Below are 13,318 nucleotides of genomic sequence, written 5' to 3'. Positions count from 1 at the left end.
CACATGGGGGTCTGCTGGGGAGACGGCGACCTCACAAGGTAGCCATGTTTTCATTACGGCAAGACGTGAAGAGACTACCCTGAGAAAAGGCTGAGCATGGAGTGCGCTTTCCTGAGGGTGTAGGGGAAGAGTTTGGGAGAGAAAGGAGAGGTGCTGTAGCCAAGAACTGTGGGTGATTGTGGTACAGCTGTATTAATAAGTAAACTCCAGGACCTCCCCCAAGACCCACTGATTAAGAATCTCTTGTGGCGTGGAGGTTTGTATCTTAACAAGCACCTCCAATGACTATGATGTGTAAACTGGGTAGGGAATCCCCTGCACTAGATGGTATCTGGTATCTAATCCAGCTACGAAACTGCAAGAGTGATGGGGCTTTGGATCAGGGCCCTAGCAGTAAACAACAAGGAAGACATGGATTCAGGGAGCATTTCAAAGGCTGACTCAAGGTGAGAATATGAGAGAGGTGGAGCTAGTCAAAGGGGATTGGAAACATTTTTAAGCCCTTCCTTAGGACTCTTTTTTGATTGCTAAGCTGTAAGTTTGTTTCCATGTGGCTTCAGCAAAAGGAAATGTGCTGGCTTAAAAATTGAACTGGGGGTTACTGGATGGTTCATTCAGTTAAGTGTCCGACTCTTGATCTCGGCTCAGGTCGTGATCTCAGGGTTGTGAGATCAAGCCCCACGCTGTACTCCACACTGGGTGTGGTGCCTGCTTAAGATTTTCATTCTCCATCTCCCTCTGCACCCCCCCTCCTACTTGTGCTCACTCTCTTTCTCTCTAAAAAAAAAAAAATAAAAAGGAACTGTCCTCAGTTATGGTCAGGTGCACCTGGATACATGTGCTTAAGTAGGGCCAGCAAAGATGTGACCTGCCATCTTTTGGCTCTGCTTTCTACTGTGTTGACTCCCATTCAGGCTCTACCAGTATGGTGGCCGAGATGGTTACCATCAGTCCCAGCCTTAGCTGGAAGTTTCTTAAAATCCTGGACAGCAAGTGTCCACTCCAGTCCCCTTTTATAAAGTCTAAATAAGAATAGTTAACCATCAGTCTGAGCAGTGCTACAATTCCCCACTGCCCATTCCCTTCCCAAACTCTGTCATTCAAGGGGTTAAGGAGTTTTAGGTTCATAGACTGGACTTTCCCTTGATCCTCGAAGGGTCTCAAGTGACATTTGAGCGGTGCTGTGTGTGCCATCGGTAGGAGTGGGTGAAAGGCACACCATTTCAGTGCCCTTAAACTTGATTATTCATTTTGATCACAACACAAATGCTTACTGCCTGAAGCCTGAGATTTTGAATGTAATGTGAGAGGTAATAGAGGGGGAGCAGAAAAGGTCTCATTAAATCCCAACCACTGATACTTGAACTGCCATCAGGAGAGGCCTTTATTTTTCTTTTTTAATACCTGTCACCAGACACCAAGAAAGATTGCAGTCCCCAGCCCCTGCTTTTTGTACTGTGCAGTCCCAAATCACGGAAGCCTGCAGAGAAGTAGCTTGCTATGCTGCAGAGGAGTGCAGGCTCTTTTTAATTAAAAAAAAAAAAAAAAAGTTTTTGGGCGCCTGAGTGGCTCAACCAGTTCAGTGTCTGACTCTTGGTTTTGGCTCAAGTCATGATCTCAGGGTCATGAGATCGAGCCCCGCATCAGCTCCACTCAGGACGGAGTCTACTTGAGATTCTCTCCCTCTCCCTCCCCCTCTGCTCCTCCCCTTGCTCACTAAAGCACACGTGCCCATGCACGCATGCACTCTCTCTCTCAAAATAAAATCTTAAAAAAAAAAGTCAAATAGTTTGGGCATACAAAAAATACAGATAATAACATAATGAATTTCTGTGTACCTGGCACTCATCTTAAGAAATAAAAATTTAAAGCCCCAGAAATAACCACTATCCTGCATTTGATGTTTATCATCCTCGTGCACGTTTACTTTTACTACATAACTCTGTGAACAACATGCAGTGCTATTTTGCTTGTTTTTAAGTTTCATCTAAATGGTGTCATTCTATGGGGCACCTGGGTGGCTCAGTCGGTTAAGCGTCTGCCTTCGGCTCAGGTCATGGTCCCGGGGTCCTGGGATCAAGCCCCACATCGGGCTCCCTGCTCAGTGGGGAGCCTGCCTCTCCCTCTGCCTCTGTCTGCCAGGTCATGCTCACTCTCTATCTCAATACAAAAATAAAATCTTAAAAAATTAATTGGTAGCATTCTATTGCTATCCTTCTGCAAGTTGCCTTTTTCCTCTTTGACATTATGTTGATATTTGATATTCTGGTTTGTTCATTTTCACTGCCATGTAGTATTCCTCTTAAACATACTGCCTATGTTCATGATTCACCTATGTATGGACAGCAAAGTTACTTCTGGTTCTTCACTATTATAAACAGGGCTGCTGTGAGCATTCTTGAATGGGTCTTGTGCAAATGTGCAAGGATTTCTTCAGGTTATATATGTAGGCATAGAACTGGAGGGCTGGAGGGTGTAGGTGCTTCTTCATTCCTGCTAGTTGTTACCAAATGGCTGTCCAAAGTGTTTGGGTTAACTTACACCACCCCTGGCTATTTCTTTCTTTCTTTTGTTTAAGGTGGGGAGGGGCAGAGGGAGATGGGAAGAGAGAGAATCTTCAGCAGGCTCCACGCCCAGCACAGAGATCTCACAACCCTGAGATCATGACCTGAGTGGAAATCAAGAGTCGGACGCTTAGCTGCCTGAGCCACCACCGCGCCCCACCCCTGGCTATTTCTGAGCTGTTCCCTGTCTTCATATCTTACTCTGGAGCTTGGGATGGGTCAGCTTTTATTTTATTCCTTAAGTTTTGCCAATCTGAAAATAAAATGGAATCCCTTTAGTGTTTTAAAATTGGTATTTTCCAGGGCACCTGGGTGGCTCAGTCAGTTAAGTGACTGCCTTCGGCTCAGGTCATGATCCCAGAGTCCTGGGACTGAGTCCTGCATTGAGCCTCGCATTGGGCTCCCTGCTCTGCGGGAAGCCTTCTCCCTCTCCCTCTGCTGCTCCCCCTTCTTGTGCTCTCTCTCTCTCTCTCTCTCTGTCAAATAAGTAAATAAATAAAATCTTAAAAAAATTAGTATTTTCCTGATTTCTAAGGTTAAAGCTTTTTGTTCATGTAGAAGCCCAATAGGTAAAGCTAAACTGGGCAAAATTATTTGGGACAGGTCAGTGGTTCATATTTAAGATATCTGTGCTATTGCATTGATTGTGTTAGTACCTTTGGATGATTCCAGTGTTCCTAAATTTTGAGCATAATTTTAGGCAAACAAGTTTGCATGAAATCTCTTTTGTAGCATGTTTTGGCCAGTCTTTTGCCTTTTTTTTTCACTTGACGGTGATTTTAGCGTTAACTCTGACACATCCTTCCCATTGTTTTACGTAAGTTAATTGGGAACTGGTTTTAATGGTGGGTCCGAAAACTCGCCCACAGAGCTGAGGAAGAGAAGACATCTGAGTCCGTTCAGCAGGGGTCCTTGAATTTACCAGGCATAATCCTGATTTAGTACCTTTGCTCTGTCTCCTCTGCCTGGAATGCTCCTCACCCAGAAATGCACATGACTCACTTCCTCACCTCTTTCAAGTTGTCATCAGATTTCACCATCTCAGTGAGGACTTTCCCAACTTGGCACTGTATAAAAATATCTACCAGCCCAAAAGCCACTGCTGCATCCCTCTCTGCTCAAGGGTGTATTTCCTTCGTAGCCCCTATCACTGCATAACTTTCTATGTAAGTTACTAAGTTACTGCTGCTTCCTTCTTTGTCTTTCCCCTGCCACCCTTAGAATACAGACGGGCGGGCATCTTGGTCTGTTTCGTTCACTGCTGTCTTCAGGTACCTAGAACAGTGCCTGGAACATAGTCCTCCATATAGATCTGTTGATTAATACATGGTCTGAAGTAAGCAGGGAAAAGAGAGCAGAGGAGAGCATTTCTGAGAGAGAGACACACAGAGAGAGAGAGAGGGACAGAGAGAGAGACAGATGAGTGCCAAGACCTGGAGACAACCCAGCAGTCTGTTGACCAGAAACAAAAATGGTTGGAGAGTAGGAGTATTTGTGACTATGGCTACGATTATGAATGACTGTCCCCCGAGGCTGGGGATGCTGGAGGCAGTTACAAGAAATGTAAATAGCAGCCATGATCATCAGTTTGGACTCAGTCTTGAGGGCAGCCAGGAGCCCTTACATTTATTTTAACCAAAAGAATAACACATTCCTATTTGCATTTTAGAAGAAGGTCACTCTGGTGCCAACAAGAAGAAATCAGAGGGTGGGAGGTAAAGGATAAGACTGGAGGCAGATGGCCCATCTAGAGAGCTGTCACAATGGTTGAGGTGAAAGAAGCTGGTGGCCTCATCGGGTAGCAGCAGCGGGATGAAGAGAAGTGGATGACAGCTTTGGGAGATACTTAGGACATCTCTAAGAGCCGTTCTGTGACCGTGAAATCGGTGGAATCTGAGTATCTCTCGGCGTCTGAGCTTCGCTGAGCTTCCACTAAGCACACTGTTAAGTAATCAAATTGGAAAGCTGTCCGACGTGCCCCACCCACATCGTCACCTCTCCTCCTGGTGAAAGAAATCTGGAGCAAGACTGCCATTATTCAACAGAGCAGCGGGTAATGGAGCAGTGCACTGATTGGACTGGAAGGTTTTGGAAGGAAGGTAGCATTCCATGTCCAAGTTTCCCCAGCCTCCAAGTCTTTCGTGCAAGTAAATTAGTTTCATTCGTCTCAGGGCACCTTTTCCAGGCCAACTCCTTCCAACTTGCCTGCAAATGTCTCTCAGTGGTGTGTTTGAGGCTTGGCTACATCTCCTTGTCTGGAACAAATCTTTTATTGCGAGGAAATAGCTGGATGATGATTCTGGACTCTTGGACCCTATTTCCCACTCAGCTGTTGACTCAGTATTTGATACCTTGGTCATTTTCAGCTTAACCTGCCTCCTCTCCTGCCTGTTTCTCATTAATACGACTCACATACTAGAAGCCGAATTTCAAACCTACCACCTCAGCAAGTTTTGAGTGAGACAGTTACGATTAACACCTGTTTCTCGAGACTCTCCAAAGATGTGATGGAGGCACATATGTTATTTTCTCTGCTCACCTCCCAGACTCGCATGATTTTCCTTTGGTGCGGTGGTCATGCATTCCACCGCAACCTAAAACCATCCAGATGATGGGAATATCATGTTGCTCGTTTCACGTGGGAAAGCCACAACCCACCCTCGTCCTGTCCATGTTGCATTCAAATCTAATTTGCGTGGCCCGTGTGAGTGTGAGCAGCACAGCCCCTGTGTCAGCTGCTGGAAGTTTAGCAGGGCTATTTCCAAACACGGGCCATCCGGCAGCCAGCAGGCGCTCGACAGCTGAGTGGGGCAGAAAAAGTCTCAGACACCTATGGCCGTCCAAACAGTGACTCATGCTGCTATTGCCAGGATAAATATGGGAATAAATGGTATTTTTCTCTAAGCAGGGAGAATTGTCAAAATGCTTATCACTTTATAAAATATAACAGATTGTGCCTGTTCATATTTTGAAATGTTCCAACCATTCACTAGCTGGGTGTGTGTGGGTGTGTGTGTGTGTGTGTGTGTGTGTGTGTGTTTAAATTTTATGAGTTTATTAATAGCTTTAACTTGTTTTGCTTCTTCCTAGGAGGCCTGGAGAACTCAGGAGTTTTCAGGACGTGCTGCCTCCGGAGCTCTGGATCCACTTGGCCGTGGTGGCCTGTGGCAATCGGCTGGAGGAGACCCTGGTCATGCTCAAATCTGCCATACTCTTTAGCCACAGGAAGATCCAATTCCACATCTTCACGGAAGACTCTCTGAAGCCTGAGTTTGATAAGCAGGTGAATTTGTGGAAATGGTGGTGCCATAGTTACGGAGTGCACAGACAGACTGCATTGTGGGAGATGTGTATCCCCTTCACTAATGTGATTCACTAATTTTTGCGACGGATTCTGCTGTGTGACCATACACTTGACTCTGAGCCTTACTGTTCCCATGGGTCATTTAGGGATACTTACACCTACCTTACAGAGATAGTATAAGGGTTCTATGAGATGATACACTTGAAGCACTTGACCCGGGGCTTGAGCCCTCTGGTGTAATTACATGGCTCTCGTGTAAGGGCCAGGTAGCTGTCTACAAATTCTCTTTATATAGGTTTTTTGAATGACAAGTAATAAATGTTTATTAAAATAAATTCAAATGATAATAGATTTCATACATTAAAAGGTAGGAGTCCTTGGTACCCTCAGTCCCACACAAGAAACTATCTGAGTTAGCAATTTTGAGTTACTCTTTCATATTTTTTTTACATACAGGTGTCTGTTTGTGTGTGTGTGTTTCTGTGTGGATGTATGTATATGTGTGTAAATGTATATTTGTATGTATGTATAAACATATACCTGTATAGCACATACAATTGTACGTGCCCAGATTAACATGTATTTCTTTTAAAGATTTTTTTAAAATTTATTTTAGAGAGAGAGTGAGAGAGAGCACAAGCAGGGGGTAGGAGCAGAAGGAGAGGGAGAAGAAGGCTCCCAGCTGAGCAGAGAGCCCCACATGGGGCTCGATCCCAGGACCCCAGGATCATGACCCAACCCGAAGGCAGACACTTAACTGGCTGCGCCACCCAGGCGCCCCTGTATTTCTTTTATAAAAGCAAGTTTATTCTCTATGTGTCATACTGGGACTTGCTTTTCCTCCCTTAAAACCATATTGTCAGCATCGTTCCAGGTCAGGACTCAGACATTCTTACCTTGTCTTTTCTGGTGACTATATAGTATTTTATTATGTGTCTGGATCCCTGTTGAGTTGACTATTCCTATACTGAGGAACAAGTACTGATTTTTTTGCCGGTACAGGAGGAGAACTTTGGAAATACCTCTTCTCTCCAGTCTAGGTACGTGTGTGCCTTTGCAGACCAAACTTTGCTTTGTCTTGGACATTTGCTCTTGCGGTAAGGCCTTGAGTGCTGGTAGAGTGAGAAGCGGTTCGTTTTGTATCCATGGACTTGGGTCAGCAGACCACCTCCTGGCCCCAAGCTGGCTACACTAATGAGAAAGGCCAAAGAAGCCTATTGGGCAGAGAAAGGCCGCTAACAGAAGGCTAGAAAATGGGTTATGTTTCCCAAAGAAAAATATCCCCATGACATTGTCACCAGGAGAAGCCAACTTGTCTCAAAGCTTTGAAATTGATTGGAAAATGCCTTGAAAAAAGATCTGAGTCAAGGGAAAGGGAAGAGGTGGGCACACGCATGGTTTGTTGTTCTGGAGCTGTGGTGAAAGGGGATGATGATGACAGTTACCATTGATCAAGGGCTTCTGATTTATGACTTACCTCTCCTTAACCGCCACCAGAAGGCAGCAGTCAGGTCCCTCTTTTGCAAAGAGTTTTAATGATTTGCTCATCAGGTGTTGGTTCAAGGTCACAGCCTCAAACCTCCATGAGCTCAACCAGTGTACCATACTTCCTCTCCAACTAGTAGATAGAAGACTCATCTGCTCCCCTGTATGCTTGCTGCGGGATCTCAGGCAAACCTTGTGGCCTCTCTGAGCTTCAGTTTCCCTGTCTGTAACCTGAAGCAAGCAACACTGATAAAAGAGCTAAGGTATCTGGAATCAGGATAGGTTAGGTCAGGCTGCCTTAACACCTCCAGAAAAGCTCAGAGACTTTCCACGTGCCTACTGCTTATCTCACACAGGCACTTAGGTCTGGGACTGAAGATGACAAAGACTATTCATGCTTTTTTTTTTTTTAAGTTTATTTATGTTTTTGGTAATCTCTACACCCAGCATGGGGTTTGAGCTCACAACCCTAAGGTCAAGAGTTGCATGCTCTTTCGGTTCAGCCAGCCAGGCGCCCCAAGACCATTCATGCTTTGAGTTGCACCTGCTGGAACACTTGGCCTCTAAAGTTCTTGGGATGCCATGCAGGAAAGAGAGAGACAAGGGATCACGACTGTGCATTTCACTTCCTCAGCTTGACAGTGACATGAGTCTTTTCCACTCACATTGAGCTGTCCAGAAGCAGTCACAAGGCTCACCCAACGGCAAGGGGCTGGGACGTGCTCGGTGTGCAGAAAGGGAGGAAACTGGCTGTGGGCAAATTCTAGCAATGTCTTGCACAACATCCATCTAACAAGTATTCATGGGTGCTAGAGGCTGGGACATGAGGATGGAGCAGAACAAAATAGAACTGAACTTAAAGAAGATGAGGGGAAAGAAGGTGTCCCCTGCCTTCTGTTATTCACACCCCTACTGTACTTCCCTCCCTCGCTGTCCCCAGGGTTGGCCTGTGTGACCAACAGCATGGGGAAGATGCCATGCTATGTCAGTTCTGAGATCACGTCTAAAAAGGCACCACGCTTCCTATCTTGTCTGCAGTCACTTTCTCGCCTGGATCACCTGCTGGGGGTTAAGCCACTTTCATGTCAAAGCAGCCCTCGGAGAGATCTATGCAGTGAGGAATCGGGGCTTCTTGTGACACTCACCTGAGGGAGCTCAGAGACAGAACCTCCCGCCCCACCAAGCCTTCAGATGACTAGAGCCCCAGCCAGTATTGGACTATACCCTCGTGAGAGGCCCTGAGCCAGGACAACTCAGCTTGCAGATTTTTGACCCTAAGAAACTACATGAGAGAATACATTTTCGTGGTTTTGAGCCACTAAGTTTTGGGGATAACTTGTTAAAAGGTAATAGGTAATACATATGCATCTATATACATCATATGTATGTACATACAAAATAGAGTATGCTACATGTAATGTTCACATGACATTTGAGGCTAGAGCATAGAAAGAATATAGCTTCTGCCTGGCTTTCTTGGGGTGCCTGCCCCAAGAACCTGGCCAGCATGTGTGGTGAGGCCCACACTAGCCCATATGGAGAGATTGTGTGGAGAGACTCACTCAGGGAAGAGCTGAGGTCCCCAGCCCATAACTGGCCTCAATTGCTAGACATGTGAATGGACTAGCATTCAGATGATTCCAGCCTCCAGCCTTCAAAGCTTCTCACCGAGGCCCCAGACATCATGCAACAGTGTAAGCCGCCCCTTCTGTGCCTTGTCCGAATTCCTGATCCATGGAATCTGTGAGCATTATAGATGTTTTCTTTTTCAGATTTTATTTATTTATTTGACAGAGAGAGACACAGTGAGAGAGGGAACACAAGCAGGGGGAGTGGGAGAGGGAGAAGCAGGCTTCCCGCTGAGCAGGGAGCCCAATGCAGGGCTCAATCCCAGGACCCTGGGACTATGACCTGAGCTGAAGGCAGATGCTTAATGACTGAGCCACCCAGGGGCCCCTAGATGGTCGTTTTAACACTAAGTGTGGGGGTAATTTGCTGTGAGCCATGGTAATTGGCACATTATAAATTGGGAACTAAATTGTATGGGAAAATCATTGAATTTGAAAAATCATTTGAATTGCTCTGGTGACTTTATCCCTGTGATGGCTCCTTTCCTCAGGTCTTTGTTAGACCAGTGGAGCTCAACTAACAAAGGAAACTGTAATAGGGTGTTAAAAGACAGGCAGGGCATCTGGCCTCATCCCTTTCTTTTCCGTGCAGGGATTATGAGTGTAAAGTTTAGATACAAAACCTTGTCTCTTATGGAAGTCACAGAGCTTTCCTCTGTCTCAACCGTTTCAATGGAAGGGCAAATGATCCTTGCTCTGTTATTGCAGAGCAGACTTGTGAGGCTGAATCACGTGATCTCTTTATTCTTTCATTCCACAAAGATTCTTTGGAACATCTCCTGTACCTTGTTAGCCCTCAAGTAGTAGGGCGGCAGCAGCAGGTTTGTGTGTAGCCCCAGGAGATGCTGGTATGGAGAGGCAGGGTCGGCCATCCTTTGCGAGGGTCTCACTGCCAACACTGAGGCATTGTGGGAATATCCAGTTTCTTTTTCTTTTTTCAGATTTTATTTATTTATTTGACAGAGACACAACGAGAGAGGGAACACAAGCAGGGGGAGTGGGAGAGGGAGAACAGGCTTCCCGCGGAGCAGGGAGCCTAATGTGGGGCTCGATCCCAGGACCCTGGGACCATGACCTGAGCCAAAGGCAGATGCTTAACCAACTGAGCCACCCAGGTGTCCCAGAATATCCAGTTTCTTGTGATAACTTCCTGCAAAGCTCAAGGCCACGTATCTCAGGGTAAAAACAAAACAAAGTGTCAGTTGACCTCATGATTCCTCTGGAAACTGCTTTATGGGTGAATTCTACTCTATTGAAGTAGAATTTTTTTTAATTTTTAAACCACGTAAGTATAGTGTGTCTGGAGCTATTTACCAAGTATAATGTAGATACTTAATATTTTGGACTCTCACTTATTTTTGTCATCTCTCAATATAGGAGCTGAAAATGCCAGCTGGTTGATTTCCTAGCCGCTCCTGGCAGCTCAGGAATCAGACATGTGCTTTAGGTTTGGCACATCTATCAGGAAAAACTGGGATACTGAAGGGGGCGGGGATAACCACCAATCCATTCTGGTGATGGGTGGGTCCAGGAGGATGGCAACACCCTGTGTGAGTGTGTGTGAGTGTGTGTGTGTGTGTGTGTGTGTGTGTGTGTGTGTGTGTCCTCTGCCACAGGAAGAGGTGTCAAGAACTTCCAGTGGTTGGAGCTGGTGTACTATTCAAATACACGCATGTATTTTGTACATTGAAAACAAATGTAAATGGACTGAACATTCCAGTTAAAAAGACACAGATTGGCGAAGGTAGATAAACCCTTCTAGAAGATCAAAGAGTCAAGGAAACCAACAGACCAAGGGACCTTCCCATTCTCCTTCCAGGGCTGATTTTGGGCTGTTGGGGCAAGGCATAGTTGGACTCAGATCTGTCCCTGGTGTCCATTCTGATGGGTTGGTGTTGTCGCACTGAGTGTTTATGGCCAGTGTAGGTTCTGATGAGTGAGTGCAGGTGTGCTGGTATTTTTGCCTGGCATGGGTTCTGATCGGTCAGTGGCCCTCAGAAATCACTTATCAAATACTTTGTCACTCCTCCTCTTTCTCCTTCTGAGATTTCTCTCTCATATATCCATCTCAAAGTTGTAAATTTAAAGCATGATCAGTTGGTATGTTTCTTCAAACATTTTTATGTGACTGTATAAGCAATATATGTACATTATAAAAAAAAAAGTCATAAGATTATAAATTAAACAAATCAACCATCCTAATAGTCAGGGAGAGCAATCTTGGTAGATTTTCTTATATTCCTTTTCTTTTCATATCAACATCAGAAATGGGATCATCTTCTATATTCCCTTTTATATCCTTGAGTTTTGTATTACTGAATTTCTTCTAAAACTGGGGTTGTCCAGCTTTTTCTGTAAAAGACCAGACAACAGCTTTTATAGGCTTATGCAGGCTGTGTGGTCTTGTAGCTATTCAACTCTTACACTCAGTGTAAAAGCTGCCATAGAAATATGTACACAATTAGGTGTGACAGTGTTCCAATAAAACTTTTATTTATGGACACTAAAATTCAAATCTCATGTGACTTCCACATGTCACAAAATATTACTCTTGTTTTTACTTTTTTCAGCTATTTAAAAGTGTCTAATCATTCTTGGCTTGTGTGCTTTTTGTAGCAGGCTGAATTTGGTCCTTGTCCTACCAACAGTTTGCAAACCTTTACTGTAAGATGTTGTCACTAGTTGCTGCATGATACTCTCTTATGTAGACATACCCCGGAGCTTATTTAACCAAACTGCTATTTAGGTTGTTTCCAACTTTGCTCTGTTACCGACAACATTATGATAAACAACCTTGTCATAAATATGAATGGACTTTGGGAATTTTTTCTTAGAAATAGAACTGTTGTGTCAATGGGGAAACATTAACTCAAAAACTTAAGAAGATACACAGATGGCAGATGAGCATAGGAAAGGAGGCTCAACATCTCTGCATATGCCATTGGGGAACTGCAAAGGAAAACAATGAGATACCACCACACACCTATTAGAATGGCTAAAATCCACAACACTGGCAATACAAAAATGCTGCCAAGGATGTGCAGCAACAAAAAATCTCACTCATTGCTGGTGGGAATGCAAGATGGTACAGCCACTTTGGAGAGCAGTTTGACACTTTCTTAGAAAGCTAAATGTGGACTGGCCATAACCATCCAGCAATCACACTCTTTGGTATTTACCCAGGTGAACTTAAAATTGTCCACACAAAATCCTGCACATGAATGTTTATATCAGCTTTATTTGTAATCACCCCAAACTGAAAGCAACCAAGATACGCTTCTGTGGGTAAATGTATAAACAAACCGTTGTATATCCATACAATGGAGTATTATTCAGTGATAAAAAAATAAATAATGTACCCATCCACCAAAAGACATGAAGGAACCTTCAGTGCATATTGCTGTGTACAAGAAGACAATCTGAACAGGCTATATACCGTATGATTTCCACTCTATCACATTCTGGAAAAGGCAAAACTAAGAGATAATAAAATAATTAGTGGTAGTAGGAATTCAGTGGGAGGGAAGGAGGAAGGGGTGAATAGGTGGAACAGAGGAGATTTTTAGGGTGCTGAACCTATTCTGTAATGGTGGATACCTGACATTATGCACCTGTCAGAGTCCATAGAATGTACAACACAAAGAGTGAACCCTAAGGTAAGCTATGGACTTCACTTACTAACGTATTGATATTGGTTCATTGGTTGTAACCAACATACCACACTAATGCAAGATGTAGGTAACAGGGGAAAGTGTGCGGGTCGGGGGGGGGAGGGTAGATGGAAACTGTGCTTCCTCCTCAATTTTCCTGTAAACATACAACTGCTCTAAAAAATAAAGCCCATTAATTAATTTTGTTATAACATATGCAAAGAAAATAATATATACTCACTGGAAAAGTTCTCAAGAACACAGAAATAGAAACTTAGAAAATGAAACCACCACCACCACCGCCTCCACAGGTGTCCACTTTTAACAGTTTAGTGTCGGGGACGCCTAGGTGGCTGAGTTGGTTAAGCATCTGCCTTCGGCTTGGGTCATGGTCTCGGGGTCCTGGGATTGAGCCCCACGTTCGGCTTCCTGCTCAGCGGGGAGTCTGCTTCTCCCTCTTCCTCTGCCTGCCGCTCTCCATGCTTGTGCTCTCTCTCTCTCTGTCAGATAAATAAATAAAATCTTAAAGAAAAAAAACAAAATACAGTTTAGTGTCTATCTGTCCAGATTTTTCTCTCCATATAAAATATACATGCAAAAAAATAAAATAAAATATACATGCATATATTTTCCCTTTAAGACAGAAACATAAATTTTTTTGCATTTTGCTTTTTATTTTTAATCATT

The 13,318-nt window shown here is 44.3% G+C and overlaps 1 protein-coding gene across 1 annotated transcript in view; it reads left to right on the top strand.

Moving 5' to 3' along the window:
* GXYLT2 (glucoside xylosyltransferase 2) overlaps positions 1–13,318 on the top strand; it is a 95,278-nt gene that overhangs the window by 15,893 nt on the left and 66,067 nt on the right. The window contains exon 2 of the mRNA XM_088021845.1: positions 5,655–5,847. Within this exon, the coding sequence (XP_087877971.1) occupies positions 5,655–5,847 (193 nt within the window). The remainder of the gene's footprint in view (positions 1–5,654; positions 5,848–13,318) is intronic.

Source organism: Eumetopias jubatus, unplaced genomic scaffold (genome assembly GCF_037043125.1).
Source record: "Eumetopias jubatus isolate StellerSeaLion01/CBP00866 unplaced genomic scaffold, mEumJub1_p1.0 scaffold_1, whole genome shotgun sequence".
Taxonomy (NCBI): Eukaryota; Metazoa; Chordata; class Mammalia; order Carnivora; family Otariidae; genus Eumetopias; species Eumetopias jubatus.
This window is presented reverse-complemented; position numbering and strand designations above follow the sequence as displayed.